This window comes from Archocentrus centrarchus, chromosome 5 (genome assembly GCF_007364275.1).
Source record: "Archocentrus centrarchus isolate MPI-CPG fArcCen1 chromosome 5, fArcCen1, whole genome shotgun sequence".
Lineage (NCBI taxonomy): Eukaryota > Metazoa > Chordata > Actinopteri > Cichliformes > Cichlidae > Archocentrus > Archocentrus centrarchus.
The window spans coordinates 7,183,755-7,204,999 of record NC_044350.1 but is presented as its reverse complement, the minus strand read 5'-3'; the positions used below and the strand labels follow the sequence as shown (position 1 = coordinate 7,204,999).

Here is a 21,245-nt window from a genome sequence, read left to right as displayed (position 1 = left end):
GTCATCTAACAATCGAGCCCTGTTAACTAACAGAAATAACTATGGATTTAGTCTCTAATAAAGGAAAAGAGAAGCCCTAACTTTAACTGACCACATGCTGATATCATTTATTTATGTGTTGAGGAGCCTTGGCATGAAAAACTTATGCTTGTTTCCTATGCCTATGTGCACAGCTGCCCTCACCAGGCAGCAAGAATCACTAGTGCAACAATTAGGACATGAGTCCTTACAAGCTTCCCACCTTCCACAGTACTGTCAGTCAGACACGTTACAATATGTGAATCCTGTGCACACACACACTCACACACACACACACACACACACACACACGGAGACACGAAAAAAATGGGAATCCAGTCATTACTAAAGACTCAAATAAATAACAGACCCACCGCAAGGTAACTTGAAGACACGATCCCTGCCAGCAAATCTAAATAAAAATACTTTTACTTTATTAATTAAAAAAAACAAAAAACATTTTTACAAGTGGATTTGTTTTAACCTGTTACGCAAACGTGCTTTATCCTTTTACCATAAAACAAGCTGACGCAATTGAGGTAATTTATTAGAGATTAGTGCAAGTGATCATTAGTAGCCAATGAATGGTGTGTAAAATGGTTGTGAAACAATGCTGGACCATGCATATTGTTAATAGTGTTAATAAAGCTGATATTCATAACTTTTTAAAATTATTTTAGGAGAAAAGCAATGAGCAAATGTTTTTCTTTTAAATTAATTTTTTTAAAAACTTAAAACCGCAAAACAAAATGGTATTCACAAATTGCCCTGTCAAATACACTTGATGACATACATTGTGTATGAGCCATTTTCTTTTTTGTGTTTTGCAGAGGCTCCTGAGTTAAGCAAGGAGAACTCAGTCTATTTTTTTTTTTATTGCTCTCTGATGTTATGTCTTCCCCTAAGTTTTGATGTAGAATATTCTGATTGAGTGTTTTAATTTGTTTAAACTCATGTGTGGGTGAATCTGGGGCACGGCTACAACCAGAGAGTGAGAAACAGGAACAGAGGAGGTACATACCTTCTCCCCATAGCCCCGATCTTTTGACATCATTTCCCTCAGTGTCTGCAGTACTTTGATGCACAGGCGCTCCTCATTCTCTTCCAGCAACTGCTTGGTGTGTTTGATCAGTCTGGTTAAAGAAAAGGGAGGGGGGGGTCAGCACAAACAATAGAAATAAACTGATGAACCAATCACCTTCCTCCATAACTATACACTTAAAAGTCTTATGAGCAAATCATTTCCATGGCACAGTGATTATTTTTTCCCCAAATATGAGATTCAGCAGTTATGGGCCTGAAGTGTATTTAGGTATCAGATGCTTTATGTTCACAGAAAACAACAAGTCAGTGACTCCCCAAAGCCAGTAAAGGCTGATGTAGTTTTGGACAAACTATAATAGGCCAACTCTACAGTAGCATTACTTTAGGCCATTGGATAATTAAGTCATCAGTATATCCTGCCTCCTTGTATCACAAATATGACAGTGATACAAGCACGCTCCAGCCTACAGTCCCCCACTGAAAACTCCTGTTTGGTCAAAAACACATTTACATTTGCTCTCTGTTCATGTTTGAGGTACATGACAAAACTGCAAACGCACACGTGCAAGTGGTTAGAAGGGGACTTCCAGGAATCGCACTAAAAATAGCAACAGCACTGGAAGTGGTTCAGACAAGTTTAGACTCACTTTGATATGAATCCTCCGCTTTCACATTTCTTGCGAGCTTCTGTGTTCTCAGGGAAGAGTAGCTCCGGACGATGCAGGACATCCACCAGCACAGAGAGCTCAGCCTGGACCAGTGGTCGCAAGCGGTCCTCAAGGGCCGACACGATGTCCTACCAAGTGGTTAGAAATAGGTTAGAAATAACCCAGAACTGTGTTTTAATACAAAAGATGAAAGCTTGTGTTCACCGAAGGACCGTCAACTCGGACAGTCATCTCAGATGATTTTAATCTTCATAGTTACAAGCCTGAACTTCATAATAAAAATAAAAAGACACCACATACGAGTCCTAAATAACAGATTTTCTACATGATCTATGACATAGTGCACTATGGCTTTAAGAAAAATATAGCACGCAACAAAACAGAGATTACAAATACAGATTAGCTACACTGTATAGTTAAAGCGTTCCTATTCCTGTATTTCATTCAAATTTGATCAAAGACATCCAGCTACAGTGAACCTCACATTATTGATATTGATTTAAGATACCCAGGAAGCGACACATCCAGTGCATCATAGATCAAATGATATGAAGCACCAACATGCCACCTTTCTCTGTGCACTTCCTGTCGCGTCTGGTGATGATTACTGTGAAAATGAGTGATGTTGCATCGTGAAAAATGTTGGCGTGGTGATTAAAGAACGTTGAGAATAAAGTTAGAGTTAAATTAAAGAACTATCACCATATCAAAAAAGGTCCGTTTTATAGTTGAAATAACAGGATGAAAAGCAGAATTAAGACTAGAAAGCCCTCAGGTTTTGTAAGTAGAGTCAGCTGTACAGCTGTGCTGATTGAAATTTGGCTGTGACTTCTCAGGCTTCCAGTGAACACTGAGTCATGTGCTACTAGAGAAAAGGGTGGTGCAACATGGTCTATTTCTAAAAAACACACAATTATCTAATATGTAATTAGATATTATTAGCTTCCATGGTATTTCGATGGCCACATACTTACCAAAAGCATTAAGTCACATGTGAATATCGTCAGCAATTAACAACAGTGGTGGGGGGTCTTATTAACCTAATGTACAGTCACATTGCATTTTACAGGCAAGCTATGAAGGCAGACTGAGTTTTCTTGATATATTATTAATTCTCTTCCATAAAAAGCCCAACGGAGGTGGAGATTGATTGCTCTACTGCCTGAGAGGTGAACCCTGTGGTAAATATCAGACAGTTATGTTGCCATAAATGTTTTTCATAGATTTAAATCTAGTTCAGAGAAACACCAGTTATTCTAAATGGTAAGACATGAATATGAGTAATTTCAGAATTATTAAATATAAATACCACACAAATGATGAGTTAGCATAAACCCATTTATCCAATGAACTGAGAGAAAAACAACAACAGCAACATGTGTATGGTGTGCATTTGGAAATTTAGGACATTTGCACTTTCAGTCACTCTGGCACACTCCACACAGAGTGACTGTGGCACAAATGGCCACATTACCACAACTAACAGGACCTGATGACCTGCACCATCATGCCATCCAATATGTCTATAATGGACTTCATTAAAGCAGTTACTGCTTTCTGTGTCACTTGATAAATTGGCCTTCGTAATAAACACACTGGTAACAGTACAAAACCTAAAAAAAATAAATAAATCAAGCTTTCAAAAATGCATGAAATAAAGATAGCTTTAGTTAGCTTTTTTAACCAATACATTTACACAGTACGAATGTGTTTTCTTTTAAAGGATGTCGGGTTTATTATTAAATGAATGCATTTGTATGTATTTTACTTGACGACAGCAGCAGCCTTTCTACTGACCTGCAGCCTCTCAATGATGTTTCTATAGTCTTTTGAGGTGGTCAGGCCAGAGTCTCGTCTCGATGTGTTTTTAGCAGATAGTCTCCAGTTGAGGATGCTTTTCTGCACAACATTGTTAGACTTGACAAACAAGTTGTTCACCTGACTGTCCAGGTCCACTGGGATAGCAATGGCTCTGCTTTTAGCTAAGCAGAAACAGAAAGTAGATATAATGTATGACACTTTTTAATGTTGACTGAAATTCATAGTCTGCATTAGTCTTAAGATCTTACCCACGTCTGACAGCACTTTAATGCAAGCCTCAACTGAGGCCTTCTGGAGAGGGTTAAGCCAGTTACAGTGGTAAACCCTAAACACTCCTTGAAGCAGCTGCACAAAAACTGGCTGGCGGGTCTGTAAGACAGGGGGAACTAATTACATCTTACCTTTAAACAAAGGAGAAAGGAAGGATCACAGTGTAAATGAAAGATTTAGGAGAGAAACTATCAACAAATATTCAATAACCAACAGAGTGACTATTGTGCTCTCTGAGTAGGTCGAATTCATAACCCCATTTGTGTTAGATATGACAACGTGAGTATATAAAGGGGAGAATATAAAGTGAGAAGGGTCAACAGCTTCAGGTCCTTTAGGCAAGCTGTTCCTAATCACATGCATTCCCCATTATAACAAACCAAACCAGTGTTTAACAGAGTACAACAGATTTCTACCTGGCCACAGCCCTAGAGTACAATAAGTACCTCAGTTATCTTTCCAACAATGGCTGCCTGTTGCAAGAGAAAAAGGAAAGGGTTGCGGAGTCGTCTTGTAATGGTACACTTTAGCAAGCGTAATTCTCAGAAAGTGCAGTCACATAAAAGATAATCAACCTTTTTATCGAAACCAAATCAAAACAAAACAGCTACATACACAGATAACTGGGTGAGTGTTGCCAAGTGTGCAACTGTATATAACACAAAACCACAAAGTCGTACAAGGGATTTGGAAATTTAAGGAGGTTATTGGTCATGACTTATTGGAAAGTCGTGGGTGAGAAGAGACAGGGCTACAACAAGGTCTAAGAAACATAGTAACCACATTGCATCAGTACATCATCTGCATCAAGTCCCAGCAAAGCCTTGTGCAACACACCCACAGATCTGGGAAGAACAGAATCTGTGTGCTGACTAAACTATGACCATATAAAAACCCACACACTAAATACTTCTTAGCATTCACAGCCTATTGATGCACAGCCAAAAGTTGGGAAACCAAATTTGGGGAAGTGCTACCATTACTTACAAACATATGACGAGCCAGCTATGTAAAGGGAAGAATGTTATATTTTACGGTATGTACATTACATGCATATGATTAAGTCCCTCTTTTTCAAACAATTCTGGGAAAGTATGTGATTTCTAAACTGCACCAAAGAAATCCCAGTAACAAAATTGTTTGGAATATGTATTTAAAATGCATGCCCATTTTACCTGCAGGCTTGTGCTCTGGTCAGAAAAAGGAGAGCTGAAGAAACATGTGACAATGCTCATGACTGTTTCAGTTACATAACGCTCCAGCATGGTATCCGCATGCTTCCTGTCACTGGTGTTGTTGCACACCTAAGCAAGGATAGGGGAGACATTGGCATGACAAAAGAGCCACCGGATCAGACTTCCTGCATGTGACTGACAGGTAAAGTACTGTGTGTTCACTTCACGGTGTGTTGACTAGATTCTCCATCAATTTAAGGTGTCAAATATTTGTGGCTTACCCTACAAATGTCCACCAGGAAGTTCTCAAACAGCTTCCACATGTGGTTGGATGTATAAATCTCCTTCATCTCCACCTCTGTATCCACATAGCAGTGGTTCAGGAAGTTGATATAGGCAATCTTCACCTGTTAGGACACAAATAAACAAACTAAATAAGGTACATCCATCATTAATGGACTGGTAATTGTGGTAGTTTTAAAAAATGTATTTCCAATGCTGTTCTCAATCAGTTCAAGGTCTTAAAAAAAGTGAAACTACAGTGTCAAGTAGAACAATTTTATTTTAGGTTCATTTTTTTTCACAACAATTACAAATAAACTAAAATATAGTGTATGCACTCGACTTTAAAATCAGTGAAGAAAAAAAAAAAAAATCTACCATACCTCAGGAATACAGTCTTCATGGGTGACGACCCGCACAATATCATCCAGGGGCAGCAGAGAGTTGCACTTGATCTCCGTGTAGACATTCTTGCCCTCAGTGCAAACGGCCAGCAGTTCAACCAGGTGTATGTGGTACATTAAGGGACTGTTTTCATCCATGCGATCCCGCTCTGAGCGCATCATCTGGACAAGCGTCTGAAAAGAGGCACGGTCGTTGTAGAACACCAATACATCCTCACCGGAGTTCACCAGCTGAAGGTGAGAGGGTCATAGTGGAGAGTACAGCGTTAATACCAAACCGTCTCCTCTGAATTAGAAAAGCATTACTCACACAACAGACCTCTGCCATGACAATGTCCTGACACTTCTTGATGAACTTGTTCTCGGCCTTGACAATGGTTTGCAGAAACTTGAGATACTGGACATGTCGACCATGTGACTCAGTACAGTGGACAAAGTGCTGAACCACACGCTCATTAATCTCACTGCACAGCTGGAAGTTATTCATGAAGATGTGCTGCATGGTGACAGCCTCAAGGATCTGAAAGTGGAATAGGCGGGGACTTTTTTGAGAATTTAGGTCTTTAAGTCATCCCTCCCCATGGAATAACTGTGAGACGCCAGTGGTGCTTACCCCCGGGTTAAGAAATAAGTTGATATGCTTGTGGAGAAGAGCCTGGTTCTGCTGGTTCCCTGCACAGAAATTCTGCAGAAACTCGTGGGCCAGTTTCATGATCTCCTGCATTCGTACATCCTCACCCTAGTGCAGATAATACAGACTTTCTTTTTAGTTATGTAACATTAATAGATAATTGCATAAGAGGGAAAGCATTGAATGGCTTAAGAGCGTCCTAATTATTCTGCATTTCTGTTCAGCTTCAGTGTTGCACCTTCTCATAGGGGATCTGTAGGAGTTCTAGCACCACACTGTGAGCTCCCATGTTCCTCAGCAGCCTCTGCTGCTGTTTCTTGCTCTTTTTCCCTGAGCTTCCCTCCTGGACACACAGCTTACTGAGGCGCAGCAGGATCTGACAGATGCACACAGAAGAAACATTTTAATAATCAGCAGTGAATCACAAATATGGAAATGAAAGATAAAAGGCAAATTAACATACCTCTTTTACAACTCTGTAGTTGTAACTGCTGGTGCTTTCAGTCATCTTCTTGTCTGAATCTCCCTGTAAGACAAGAAACAAATATGAGTCCTTTCAAAAATAAGTCTACATTTTGATGAACTGTGCTTTTTCATCACATCAAAAGTTCAGCGTACCTTCTTTTTGTTGTCAGACTCGGAGGGTCCATCTCCATCCATCCCATCTTCTCCTTGCCTTTTGTAAACCCACAGTTCAGATTTCTCCACAATAGAACGCAACTGGTCCAAATCTGACTTGATCTGCTTGTAGTTGTCAACATCCTGACTGGTCACCAGCAACTGGACCTGAATAAACATTTAAAAGGGGGAAGAAAAAAAAAAACAGGAGGTTTCCATTGACTTCAACGTCATCGGAGGATTATCCCATATGACTAGATAAGAAAAACAGGTGTGACATGACTTACTTGTTTGAAGGCCATAAGGACCTCCTGCCTCTGACTGAAGTGTCTGAACAGCAGGTGAAGAGCTCCAGACACGAGGGGTGGGTAGTCATGCATTGTTAGATGCAGGAGGACCCTTAGAAAGGTGCGACCACCATGGTCATCCAGGTCTAGTGGAGTGTTTTCTTCACTAAACATTTAATAAAATAAAAAAAATAAAAAATTACTTTATTTAAAAGGAAACTTACTACATGTAATTAACATCCACTTGAAAAAAAATGTTTGAAAAATTACAAATTCAGGAATTACCTTCCTCCAAAGATCCCTTCTGCCTGTTCCTCTATATTCTCAAAGTCAAAATTTCCTAATGGCAGTTTAAACAATTTAAAGACAACTTAAAATAAGTTATTTGTGTTATGTACATGGGAAATAATGTAATCTAATTAATGTAATTAACATGGTTACAATTAAATGAAGTGGTTTCATACCTGGCATTGGACTTGTGATATTATTGGATCCATTCTGAGTGGCAGCGTTGTCTCCTTGTGGGTTGTTCTCATCAAACTCGCGTTTGAAAATGCAGAGCAGGCAGGATATCCTGTAGTCTAGCCGTACATTCAAAATGAACTAAAGAAACAGATAAAAAGTTGCAGTATGGTCTAAAGGTTTGACTTCAAGAAAAGACCATTTTCCTGTTGTCCTACCTGCAGAATCTCAATGATCTTGAGCTTTGTGTCCATGACCATGATATCTTCTCTCTCCGGTTCAGTTTGAGTTTTAACCACATCACCCTCAGGCTGATGAGTTGGTGTGGTGGGCAGCAAACCGCCTCCTCGCAGCACCACCTGGGTCATCAGCTCCCCAACTCCATGAATGGACTTCATCACATTACTGCCACCTGTAATGCAGGCAGAGACGGAGCAAGAAAACATTTAAATCTACATAAAAGAAAAATAAATTCAATTTCATTTACTCATATGAATAGGTCCAATATTATTTGCAGATTTATTTTGCCTTAAAACTTTAAACAAATGAAAAAAGTGAGAGCTTGATGAAATCTACCCTTAAATACTGTTTGAACAATGTTGTTGCATGAAAGGTTTAAGACCAAAGGAAAATCTTCTTTCCTGGTGTACAGTAAAGCAAGTTAAGTCTTTACTGTTTACCTTTGTTTTCCTCTTCCTTCTCAATCTTGTTGATGGGGTAAATGGTGCTGACATGTACACAGTCTAAAATGTTTAGTAAGATCTTTGTCAGTCGAAGCAGGTCACTAAAGTTGTAGAAACCAAAGTATATGAGGTTCCTCGCCAGGTTCACAACCTACAAACAAGCAAATAGCCACCAAACAATTTATACCTATAATAAACCAATGTGACTTCTGTTCACTGTTCACACTATGCAAAAACAGCCATTACCTCAAACGTAAGCTTGTTTTTCTCCTTGTCAGAGAAGGGAATATTCTGGGAAACCACCTCTCTCAGGTAGTTCTCCACAAAATCCATGGTGAGGCTGAAGCGCTCTTTGATCTCATCCCGTGTGGTTCCATCGTTGTCATAGCTGGATAATTAGAGAAGCACCACATTTAAAAGATGTCGTGTCATCTTTTTAATGGCATTAGAGGTCCATTTAAAGTGTACATGATATGAACTCACTCATCAATAGCGATTTTAGATGGAATCTCAGACCACAGACGAGCATATTTGACAGGTGTGACCTGCTCCTGAGGGTCACGATCCACATGCATGTGCAGCATCAGACGGCAGAAAGATGCTCTCAAGTCATAGGGCAGGTCTTCATCCGACATGCAGCGCAGGATCAAATCTACGTCCAGCTGACCGGAGATCTTGTTGATGGCCAAGTATTGACGGTCCAGACACATCCGGGCAAAAAGGTTCAGCTGGCACCTGGGAAGAAATATGGCAGTGTGGAACTCTTAGTCATTTCTAAATTTGAGCTATAATCTCACTCATATGCCTTGTTCCTTATCGTTAGTTTTTTAATAATCATCATAAAGGCACATTACCTGTAGTAGCTGACCACCTCCTGATCCTCCTTCTGGCCTTCCTTTGCATCCTGGGCCAACTCCCGGATGCTCTTACTCCGGATCTCCTTAGAGTTATCTTTCCAGAAGAGCCACACCTCCTCTTCATCTTCTGCCTCCACTGGATTCTCCCCATTCGTCGCCAGCTCAATCTCAAACCTCGACAGAACCAACCTGGTAAACAGCACCAACATTTATTCTAAGGGCTAGTTTCAGTTTACCAAATTAAAACACCTGACGAAAGCAAGTATCTCACTTGGTTTCAATGAGGATGTCAGCATTGCTACAGTCTAGTACTGCATTGCAGATGAGCTCCTGTGTCACAGGGATGGATTTGTTCATGGACACACAGAGATCTGACAGGTAGTCCAGAAACCTGGGTACAGATGAAAATATATTACATTTGAATAAATAAATTCAGACTATATCCTGTCCTATGCCAGGAAGAATAAATAAACTACTGTATATTGAAATTCTCTTGGCTGTTCCCCCTGTCTCAGTACTGTAACAGTTAAAACTGTGAAGTCCTCTTTTATTTGAACCCCTGGCTAAGCCTGCTTCACACATCATTAACAGCAATTTACATGACTTATACATAACACAGGTACACAGTAGAAGTCAGCAAATTTCCTCTAGTACCAATGTCCTGCAGAAGCAATTCCACTCATGTGAGTACTGCACTCATTTGAATACGTTTACATAGATTTACATTCTCTCAGTGCTGTTATACAGGCAAATCTGACCCAGACTAGCCACAGAGGCTCCTTCTGTGACAGTTTGAAAAGAGCAGCCAGGGCTCGTCTTTCCCTGTAAGCCTTACCTGGGTTCCCGGTTCTTCCTCACTAGAGTGACAAATGTGTCTATCTCAGCAGCAGTTATGTGCTTCTCCAGCAGCTTTCGGTTGTTGTGAAGCAAAGCTGTTATTGTGTCTTCTGCCAACACGTCATATCCTATCTGTTTCTGCATGAAGCGAAATTGTTTGGCTATATATTCCTGCAAATCAATGAATGGAGGGGGTAAATCAGTGCAGGAAAAACAAAAATGTCACCGCGTCAGAGCTCAGGGTGAAGTTGTAGTGCCGAACCTACTTGGTTCTTTCTGTAATCCTGCTGGGAATGGCGGAGCACTCTGTAGCAAAGCCTGCAAATATGTCTAAATGGCGCATGGCGCTGGTCTCCCAGCTCTTCCAGTCGCAGCATGGGACCATCACCACTGTCTGTGAAAGGGGCTTGGAGAAGTTTGAAAATCTGCAAAGGCAACATAGGGTTTTCTTTTTTAAGTACCTAAAGATAAAAATTTAAACCAGTACATAAATTGTCTCGAAGGTTTAAGACCTACCTGTTTAAGAATATTCTGCTCTCTCATGAGTTTCTGTCTTTCCCTGTTGGGTTTGTTGACCATGATCTCCAAAACATCCTGCCCACTGTTGGGGATATCTACTACAAAGAAAACTAAATCTTCCAGGAGCTTTGTCACAAACCTAGAGAGGGTACAGGTTGTTAACTAAAACTCAACAGTATAGTCTCAAATTCAATGAATAATTTCCTTCTATATTTATGGTAAATATTTTTCCAAAAAACATGAAACCCAATAAAAAGGTTAATAGTCTAGTGTCATTCATACCTCCTTTCATTTTGGGTAATGGTACCCTTTTCCAGCTTGCCAGCAATGGACGCCAACACTTTACTTGCATCGTTAGCAAAGTCTAAATCACGCACTTCTGCTGGCGGCACTGGGACAATAGCAAATGCTTCTTTGTCTTCCTTTACTGCTGATGTTCCAATCTGGAAATGCATCAGATTAGTTCACTGTAACTGCTAAGAAAACCTCATTCACATGTTGATCCGCAGCTACTCACCCTTAGCATAACAGGTTTCTCCTCTTCTTTGTCAATGGGGATGTTGGTGCTATGAACCCATGTGTTGGTGCACAGGTGTCTTAGCCTCACATAGGAGCTCCTAGAAATAACAGAGGAAGCTGATGTGATGAAAGTAAGGCAAAAAAGACAAATAAAAGAAGCTGGAAATCAACTACAGAGCACAGGAGTGTGACAGGACAAGGTACAGTGCTTCAATAATCTGACTAATTATGGAGAAATAACATTGTTTGCTCCCTGTACAACCCTTAAGACAGATAGCTCCTTTCAACGAACATTTTTCCATTCTCTGACCAAGACCTCCACTTTCAGCACACAACATGGCTCACAATTTAAACCTGCCAAAGATCATAAATCAATACCTCTCTGAAAAAGAGCCAAAAAACCCCAATGACTCTAAGCACTGTGATAAGATTTATTGCACACTGTTATGTGACAAAGGTGCAGCTATTAATTGTAAACAAACTGCCTGGTTCTGGAATAGGCTGCTTGCAGTGGCTTCCTCAGTCAAGTGTGCACTATTTGCACAGATTAGCCAGCAGTGACCTGTACAGTATTATCTCTCTTCCATTAAGTACTAAACCTTTACACAAAGTAAAGTCTGAGCCAACTATGTCCTTCATTCTCAAAGCATCCAGCCAGCTCCACGTGTGTGAGTGAGTAAGCGTGTGTGTAGTTTGTCAGGGCTTCAGCACAGACAGCAGCCATATTCTTGGCAAGTATTACATAACCGCCTACTGAAGCTAACAGGCTTACCTTTGTGTACCGGTTCTGCCAGGCATTAATTAGTTCCCTGGCTAAAGTTTGAGAGGCAGGGTTATTTTAGGTTGAAGTGGGAGGTGTAGTAGTAGCTGCAACATGCAGATAGACACCTGACCATGCCACATAATAGAGGCTTTGATAACTGTCAAGTGCAGTGACAATGACGATTACACAATTGTAATTTTAGAACTTCACATTCTCTCTTTTACACAATACTGTCAAATTGGAATTGAGGAACAAAACTAAGGCTCATTAGAGATAAGCCAGGTGCTAAGGCCAGCACACTTACCAAAGAACAATGACTACATGAAATATTGTATAATGTCAGTTTTCACTGATTTTTCTCCATCAAATATACAGCTCAAACTGACTCATTTTAATTTAAGAAAAGAGATCCCCAAAACATTTCTGCAAGATGTTTTTTAAGTGTAAGGGATTGTGCACAGCATTTTAAAAACTGAAAGTTTTTTCCTTATTGTGCATACTATCCATGCCTCAATGGTTTCCTGTTTCATGCCATACTGGGACTTTCCTACCTCTCCTTGGTAAGTTTCATATGTGAAGATTACCAATGTAAACACACACACGCACACACCTACACATACATACAGCAGTCCACGATGTGTTAACAAATAAGTCAAAGTAAAAACAAATAATAAAATTAAATAAAATTTACCCCATAGACAAGAACACACTCTACAAACGAGTGTGTCTTTGTCTGCCATTTGTGATTCACCCAAAAGAAAAAGACTGAGTAACAATCTCTGTTTTGACAGATGTTTTAGACCACTCATAACAAAACTGGCCCTTGTCCATACTTGCAAAACGCAGTCATCACCTCAGAAACTCCCTTTCCACTGCTGTTCCAAATTCCCCCTCACAATACACATGAGTCAAAAGTTTACTACTGTCACTGTTTGAACTGATGACGTCTTGACATCATTGCGGTCTTTTTGATTAGCCAAGGTGTTGTTGAGATATTTGTCATCTGTATATTTCCCCCATATTTTACAACATTCCTGATGTTATTTTTTCCCCTCTGAACAGCAGAACAGTTTTACTCTTTGAAATCACATACTGGTTTGACTGGGCTTGTTTGAACAATAATCTTAACATTTTTTTTTTATGACCTTACACTATGAACATTTCATCTCTGATATTTAAATACCATGAACTTGCAAATACTTCTACTTCCAGAAGAAGTATTTGTGGCATGCGTATGTGACTATATGAGGCTGTGTTAAAATGCCAAACCTGGGCACCATGGAGTCCCCGCCTCTCAGAGTGGTAGGGTCCAGCTCAAAGATGGAGGAAATATCCATACCATCAGGAACAGGCACCAAAGTGTACATGATTTTCTCCTGTGGACCCCGCAGGCGGCCACGTAACGCTTCATTATCTCCATCCAGCTTAAGAAAGAAAACATGCAATGAGACAGTGCAAGCTACTAAAACAAAATGACTGGAAATTACAGATAAAATATACTGTAACTGAGGCTCTTTTATGGCTTGAATCATTAAACTGTATTGAGGCAAAGGCATATGCAGGTTTTCACTTCAACCTGCTAGTCACCACTTAACCTGATTTTACAAATTAGATCTCATAACTGATGGAAGTTGAACCAAACCCTTTGATCACACATCTGGACGTTGCTGACCTAACAGTGTGATCAAACCATGGGTAACACTGACACCTAATGGCAATTTCACTTGAGACATGCATCACTTGGGATGCTGGCATGGTGACATCCTGTGGTGATCAAGTGCAACTAAAAATGAAGGCACACAAGATGAAAAAGCTGCGACAAAAGAAACTGCAACGAACAATGCACAATCAGCAACGTTTAAAACAAGTAATTTTTGAGCTACGTTGCTGCAGTTCAGTAAAGATTGTGTGACACAGTACCTGGAAATTAAAGGGTGTAAAGTCCACCACCTAGAGCAGAAAGCAAAGACCCAGCAAAGACTTTAACAGGCAAGATCAGTAACACTGGGGCAACAAGCAGGACATTGCAATGCACTCAGAGGAAAGAGATCAGGGTTACTTACAGAGGGCCGCTGCTCAGCATTCTCCTCCTCAAAGTCTGGATTCACCTGGTAAACACACATGAAAACATCCTTAGCATAGCTTATGGTTGGTATAGCTTAGCATCATTACTTTTCACATTGCTGCCCCTTTGCTGTGCTTTCAACATCCCTGCATGTCTATATAATAGCACCATAACGCTGAACCAACCATCGTAGAGTTTTTTTTTTTTTATCTGAAAGCCCAGTCAGCATGGGTACAAAGTGATAAGTCAAAGTTAGAAATATGAAGGGAAACATGGTGGTACACACCTCACCCACCTCAGCAGCCAAATAGCACCCTGTGGCCAAATGTTTAAACCTGAAAAGGCTGTTCCAGTAGCCTGCACCGCCCCTACATGGGTCATGGTGAACCACCTGGCAATTGCAAAAGACAGGGACACAAATTACAATAAACCTGCATTATTTGTTTGATTATGATCACTGAATAATTGTAGTGAACATTACACTTTGAGTACTGCATTATTAAAGCACTGAGCTTCAAAGCCATTATGCATTTACATAATTATCTACTTATTTAAAAGGTACAATGAAGCACCAAACTGTAAATTAGCCTCTACTGCTGTACTAACCTCAACTTCCCACAGTGCTTTGCTGCTTGTGGCAGAAGTGGCAGATTGCCGGCCGGTTGTTCTAAGAAAAACATATTGCTTCTTCCTGTAGTCGTCACAAGTGAGAAACTTCTCCTGCTCTGCATGGAACAACCGCACTACATCGCCCTGCAATTACATTGATAAACACATGCGTGGACAATTATTGTGACTTTTATTCTTAAACCAGTAAACAAGTTTTTCAAACCGTGTTTAATGTGTTCTAATATGGCTGCTTTATAGCCAGCTAGGATGCCTAATGTACAAAGTCGTCACCAACCCCCTTGAGTATCGTTTCCTTGTTGTCGCTCCATTTCATGAATAGAACAACTTTCCAACTTGTGTTGCAATTCACAGAATTAACCTGAAAGACAAAAGTAATACATTTTAAATATTTTAGCGCACATACACTTTCATCCAGAATTTGACAGACAAAAATTAAGTCTAATAAGACTACATGTGTTTTTGTACCTCATTGCACCCTGGGTTGTCAACTAGCTGATGGCTGCTGGCATGTAGAGGCTGTCCAGCATTCACGGGATTAAGGACTACTTTATCTCCAATCACCACCTGCAGGAGAAACAAGAAATGCAAAGAATTACTGCACATTTAACAGCGGATGGTTGGGATATCTACTGCATATTATTTTGCAATACTGAAATAAGTGGATGATGCCTGCCTCCAGATAAACACTAGGTGGTGTTATAGTCCATATTGTATGTTTTTTTTAAAAAAAAAAAAACTTGACAAAAACTGAACCAATGAAGTTGAAGCCCCTGTCCTGAGCATCACACATTCACCACATATGAATATGAGCAGGTACGAGTCTAACTTCTTTTGGTCAGTAGCTGATTTGTGTTTGCCACACGCAAGGTGAACACTACAAGAAATCCTTTCAGTCAAGACACCAATAAAATAAACAACTATTTTCCACATTTCATTTTACACATTTCCACTGGTGTCACTGGTGGAATGTACAAGTTCTGCACTGGAGCTGCCCCCTGTTCCTACGTAGGAGGATGAGTCACATGCAGTGGAAAAATTGCCCCAAAGGGATTAATAAAATGCAACTTAATTAGCCAATTAGGCAGCTTGACTATTATTTTCCATTCACCACATGCAGAAACAGCAGCATGAGCAGTTGAGGTTATGTCAGTGTAGTGTGTGCTCTTTCCATGTTACCTCCCAGGTCAAAACCTGGCACCAACATTATCCAAAACCTCTAATGTAACTGCAAGTGATGAATGTACCACAGGTTAAGGTAAACCCACTTCTATTTAAATGCACACACCCTGCTTTTTGTTTTTTCTACACTTGAAGACTTAAGAGGCTGACTGCAGTTATATCAATGTTACGGATTTTTTTTTAAATTTTAATATCTCAGATTTCATGCACCTGTAGTGTGTTCCTTTAACTCCATTTAAAAACAGAAGGGTATTAACTGATATACACTCACTGGCCACTTTCTTAGGTACATCAGTTTAACTGATCATTAATACAAATATCAAATCAGCCAATCACATGTCAGCAATTCAATGCATTTAGGCACGTAGATACGGTCAGCACAACCTGCTGATGTTCAAACCAAGAATCAGAACGTAGCATGGTTCTAGTGATCTATTGGGGTTTTCCCACACAACCATCTCCAGGGTTTATAGAGAACAGCCAGTGCTCAGCAGTTTACTAGGTGAAAATGTGCCATTGATACTAGAAGTCAGAGGATGATGGCTAGACTTCAAGCTGATAGAACAGCAACAGTCACTCTTTGTAACCAAGATATTCAGAAGAGAAAATTTCTGAATGCACAGCATGTTGATCCGTGAAGCAGATGGGCTACAGCAGCAAAAGACCACACAGGGTGCCCCTCCCTTCAGCTAAGAACAAGAAACAGAGGCTCGTTTATGGCTTGAATTATTAAAGCACCTATGGGATGTGGTGGAAGGGGAGACATCATGGATGTGTAGCTGACCAATCTGCAAAAACTGTGTGATGATGCTATCATACCACTATGGACCAAAAAAAAAGAGAAATATTAGCCATTAGCTTGTTGAATCTCTGCCACAAATAATTAAGGTAGTGCAGAAGGCAAAAGCGTTCAACCAGATAATACCTAAAAGTGGCCAGTGAGTGGATATAATGATAACATTTATTTATTAGTATGTAGTGATATATTTAATAAACACTAATTTTGATATAAACATTTTTTTGGACACTGATCCATCCAGCCTCCATCCAGTTCCACATGGAACTGGTTGGAGGCTGGAGCCAAACCTGGCTGTCACAGGGCGAGAGGCTGGGTACATCCTGGACAGGTCACCTATCTGTAGCAGGGCCAACACAAGCACAGAACTGCTAAATGCAAATCAGGAACTGAAACTAGTGCTATATGTCAGTCTACTTAACTTCTGATTTCAAACCACTTGAAAAGTCTAAAAATATAGCCTTAATTTCTCCTGCTGGGTATAATTAACTTCACTCCCACACCCTGCTCTACCCACACTGTCTCCCAGGGATCTGAGCTTGTAGAAGGGCTGGATGTAGAACCAGGATCCCTCGTTTCCGGCCGAGTCCAGAGTTACTCTCATGGCATTCTTCTCCAACAGCGCAGGCAAGCGCTTGTTCACTGTCAGGTATTTATTGCTTTTCAAGTGCAGCAACTGTTGGCAAAACAAAAAACAGAATTGCCACGCAGTCATTACCAACAGCATTTAGAAGACAGTGGAAAGAATGACAACGGTTGCAACAAAGAGGAAACTGGCACAACAGGTAGCCCAGAGGAGCACTTCACTCAAACTGTTTATGTCTTATTCTCTGTCCTGCCCAGATTGCTTTTGGAGCTTAGGTTCACACAACTAAACAATTCTTCACAGTTAAATTGTTCAAAATGATCCATTATTAACTGCAGGTAAATCATAAGCTTTGCACATTTGACACATTAATTTGTTTTTGTTTTTTTTAATATATTTAAAATTATTACCCATGAAACCAGTTAACCAATTACTCCTCACCTATATACTCTCATGACTACTATATACATATGTACTTATCACATATATGCTGCATTCCTCGTGCATGTCAGAGCAGGAATGAATTCCTATTTTTGGCTACAGTTGACCTGATACCTGGGTACAAAACATTCCTTTGTAAGGTGCAAAGATAAGAAAGCCTACAATAGATAACTTTATAGCACATCCTTGTGCTGGAGCAATTATTTAAAACTCCTCTTTAATTAAGTTATCGTAAGTATTATCAAACACACAGTGCCACATATGGTGTCAAATACTGCTGCTTTTCTGTTAAGCAAAGAACCTTATCTCACTGGTCCTCAAACGCACCTGAATGACATTTCCATACTGGATAACTGTTCCCAGCAGCTTGCGGTTTTCAGACTCATTCTGCTTCTTCTCAAGGTCAGCAGCATGCTAATGCACAGAGCAGAGGGCAGATATGGAAACATGCAGCATTTTTATCTGTCCACATTTTCTATACAACACTGCAGCACAAAGCTACACAGCATGACAAGGTTTTGGAATGAGGATGTCAGTCTTTCTTACATGAAGTTTATTTAGGAGGACTGTATCAGTGGTGCTGTTGCCTCCAGGTTTTGCAGCCTTCCAGAACTGTTTCTGTGCTGAGTATCTGTTCATAGGACACAGTTTGAAAAGGCAGTCTAGGGGGAAAATAAGAAGAGAAAGGTAAAGAGTCATAATTTCATATTAGCAGTAGTTTCCACAGATAACTGTGTGGTTGACCTCAGCAAACAGAGGAGTGTCTCAAAAGGACAAAGCAATGTTTTGGCACACTTGGGAACTAAAAGCAGTGCATGCCAGGTTAACAGCAGTGCAATTTAGTTTGACAGGTTAGGGTTAAAGATTGAAAGACTAGATAAGACATAAGAGTTTGGTGTGACTCGGTAAAAATTATTTTACTTTGTCTGCACAAATGGCACTGGACACTGACACACAAGAAACACAATATTCAACCATAGTACCCTGCATTAATGTTGATTATATAACATTAGAATGAATATTGGTCAGCCGATTGACCTGTTTTGACCAAGTAGCAAGTTGACAATAGCCACTTGAGGCTGGCCCCGTGAGTGAGTTAATCCTTATAGACTTACATGTTGAAATGCACAGGTTTGCAGTTTTGAGCTTTATGGAGAGTTTCATATTAACTCTTTGGGGTGTTAGAGGCATGGCCAATTCAACAGGCCCGTGCAGCTGATCCTTGTCTGCTAGGCCTCACCTCTGTTAATTCAAGTCACTTATTGGAACCTCCCCAGTTGTACTGTTGGCATCTTTTGGAGCATTTTATTTGAATTCTCTGGTAAATTATATGGTATGCTGTGAGATACAGTGCATCCAAGAACTTTTAATGAGTGAAACTATTTATTTTAGTCTGTTACATGGCACTAACAAGCAGTTACATGTGTTTGTGTGTTGCATATGGTTTATGGAGACAGGTTTGCTAACCAGGCTTGCGAGTATTAGCTGATGACCACTCCAACATTTCATCCAAACACTGAAACTTGTGGCACGGTGGTAGCCAAAATGCTATCAAAGAGACTTTAAAATGCTGAGTCCAAAAGCTGATGTTTGATTTCACAGTGGCCATATTCAACGTATAAACGGTCTATGGTTCTAATACAGTCCAGTCAGTCTGCACACTTTCAGCTTAAGAACCTATCCTACGTCATGCCAAGTCAATACACAGCAACTACCTGAACAGCTACTGAACCACACACTCGAAGCAAACGTGCTCCATTTTCTACAGTATGCTGTAGTTTCTGTACTGTATACGGTTAAGTAGAACAGGAGACCCAGTGAGTTATAAATGTGGTACAATTTTTTTAAAGCCCTAGTGGGTGCCTCTGTTGGAAATGCAGCCACTGCAGGAGCATCCCAGGGATATCTATCATGTGGCATGGGGTGGAAGAGGGAGGACGTGACGGCAGGAGGCCAAGGACCAGTAGAGAAAAGGGGGCAGTGGGAAAACATCTGTCTCATGGGTGAACAATCAGGAAAATCCAAAAATAGACCGGGAAGAACCTAAATTCTATGGGCAGAGAGGAATTTGGCAGTTGAGTTTACAAAAAAAGTGCATCAGTGATGCGAGAACAGTGCATTAAAGGATATGCTACATGTTTTCTGGATTTAGCACAATTAGGCTCAAACAAAAGCAAAACAAAAAAAGATGCAAGTAAACAACTAACACATCAAAGTCACTAATAAGCAAAGAAGTGAAGTTCTTTCTTCTATACTCATGAGTGAAATATACATTTTTAACTGCTCCCAACCCAGTCTTTGAACACCAAAACTCTAGAGCACACCTGTTACACATTTAGCTAATTAGTATGCAAAAAGCACTAAGTGGGTTGTTAAGAGATAATCACTAAATAAAGGATAATCACTGAAATCACTGCATACAGAGATTTATCTCATGAGTTTTAATCCTCCTGTCTCAGAAATATTGCATTGAAGAACATGAATTTCACATTTGGCAATTTGGGCCTCCTCCTTGAGCCAGCAGTGATCTCTGAAATTCACAGTAATAACAGTGAATTTCTTCTGGGTTTAGGAGGCAAGGCTAAACAATATTCCAGCATAATTCAAATTTCTCCTGGACTATGCTCAATATGCTACAGAGAGTCGAATTTTCATAAAATGAAGGCCTTGCTTCCATTACAATCCCTATGTATTACCCTTTTAAGCTAATGTGAGGGCAAGTGAGTTGATCTTTTACTAATACAAACTTCTCTCTCTTCTATTGGTCCCTACCACCCTGCCTTAGCTCTGTAAGTCTTGTTAATGTCGTGTCCACAGACATCCTAATGTAACAGAGCAAAACAAAACCTCAAAGCAGGTGGTTTTCCCAACTGATTACTTAACTTTTCCTGTATCTTTAACAAGCTGATCATGACAAACTTCAAGAAGAAATTATAAGAGATTGTTCTTTGTTTTTGTTCACTATGGCAACAATCTTAAAACTTAAACAGCAGTTATGTTTATGACACGTCAGCGTCTGAATGAAAGTTCTTAAACATTCTTTGAATCTAATTCAATCTCTTGCTTAATTTGATTAATCTAGTTTCTTAATTCCCTTAAACATTGATAAATAACACCCTTTTTCATAGAGGTCAAAGATGGGTTTAAATTCAAATTTTAATTATTCTCCATGTTTACTTATTTCCCACTGAAAATACTTTTAATTATGAAAAATTAATTCTGGGCTTAGATAAAAATTTGCATTTGACTACCAACATACATAAGATTGCCTTAACTATGTGTGTGTACCAGTCACAGTCAGGGTCATAAATGTAAAAAAAAAAAAAATGTACAAATGAAAGGTTACAAAATCTATGAAACATTTGAATTTCTTATCATTACTGTCATAGATCTGTGTGTTGTTGTGGTTGGCTCCCTTGTTCCAGGAGGCTGGCAGACTGATTTCTCCTCCTCTGTAGGGCGGAGCTGGAGGCTGACTCGCTGAGGCCCTGCACACATGTGGCGCGTTTCTCAATTATTATTCCTGCCTTTGAGGACCAGCTCTACCCTCCCACCTTTACCAGAGTGCTGACGTTTTTGTAAATGAGTTTGGTGACCCACATCCTGGCTTCTCATCTGTGGGAACTGGTTATTACAGCAATACTCTTTTCCCTCCAGGCTGCCTGCCCTCCTGGAAATGCCTCGGAGCCA

At 40.1% G+C, this 21,245-nt stretch overlaps 1 protein-coding gene across 1 annotated transcript in view; it reads right to left on the bottom strand.

Moving 5' to 3' along the window:
- itpr1b (inositol 1,4,5-trisphosphate receptor, type 1b) overlaps positions 1–21,245 on the bottom strand; it is an 81,496-nt gene that overhangs the window by 48,722 nt on the left and 11,529 nt on the right. The window contains exons 4-39 of the mRNA XM_030728482.1: positions 18,102–18,217; positions 17,883–17,969; positions 17,046–17,204; positions 15,019–15,117; positions 14,828–14,911; positions 14,530–14,676; positions 14,219–14,314; positions 13,922–13,966; positions 13,779–13,808; positions 13,128–13,282; positions 11,094–11,193; positions 10,859–11,019; positions 10,574–10,715; positions 10,324–10,482; positions 10,056–10,228; positions 9,492–9,611; positions 9,218–9,409; positions 8,847–9,098; positions 8,610–8,751; positions 8,361–8,514; positions 7,899–8,092; positions 7,683–7,821; positions 7,504–7,558; positions 7,219–7,384; positions 6,932–7,099; positions 6,777–6,839; positions 6,552–6,689; positions 6,296–6,421; positions 6,002–6,202; positions 5,662–5,913; positions 5,278–5,403; positions 4,997–5,125; positions 3,800–3,920; positions 3,528–3,712; positions 1,710–1,858; positions 1,040–1,151 (exon numbers count right to left, since the gene is read on the bottom strand). Of these exons, the coding sequence (XP_030584342.1) occupies positions 1,040–1,151; positions 1,710–1,858; positions 3,528–3,712; positions 3,800–3,920; positions 4,997–5,125; positions 5,278–5,403; positions 5,662–5,913; positions 6,002–6,202; positions 6,296–6,421; positions 6,552–6,689; positions 6,777–6,839; positions 6,932–7,099; positions 7,219–7,384; positions 7,504–7,558; positions 7,683–7,821; positions 7,899–8,092; positions 8,361–8,514; positions 8,610–8,751; positions 8,847–9,098; positions 9,218–9,409; positions 9,492–9,611; positions 10,056–10,228; positions 10,324–10,482; positions 10,574–10,715; positions 10,859–11,019; positions 11,094–11,193; positions 13,128–13,282; positions 13,779–13,808; positions 13,922–13,966; positions 14,219–14,314; positions 14,530–14,676; positions 14,828–14,911; positions 15,019–15,117; positions 17,046–17,204; positions 17,883–17,969; positions 18,102–18,217 (4,937 nt within the window). The remainder of the gene's footprint in view (positions 1–1,039; positions 1,152–1,709; positions 1,859–3,527; positions 3,713–3,799; positions 3,921–4,996; positions 5,126–5,277; positions 5,404–5,661; positions 5,914–6,001; positions 6,203–6,295; positions 6,422–6,551; positions 6,690–6,776; positions 6,840–6,931; positions 7,100–7,218; positions 7,385–7,503; positions 7,559–7,682; positions 7,822–7,898; positions 8,093–8,360; positions 8,515–8,609; positions 8,752–8,846; positions 9,099–9,217; positions 9,410–9,491; positions 9,612–10,055; positions 10,229–10,323; positions 10,483–10,573; positions 10,716–10,858; positions 11,020–11,093; positions 11,194–13,127; positions 13,283–13,778; positions 13,809–13,921; positions 13,967–14,218; positions 14,315–14,529; positions 14,677–14,827; positions 14,912–15,018; positions 15,118–17,045; positions 17,205–17,882; positions 17,970–18,101; positions 18,218–21,245) is intronic.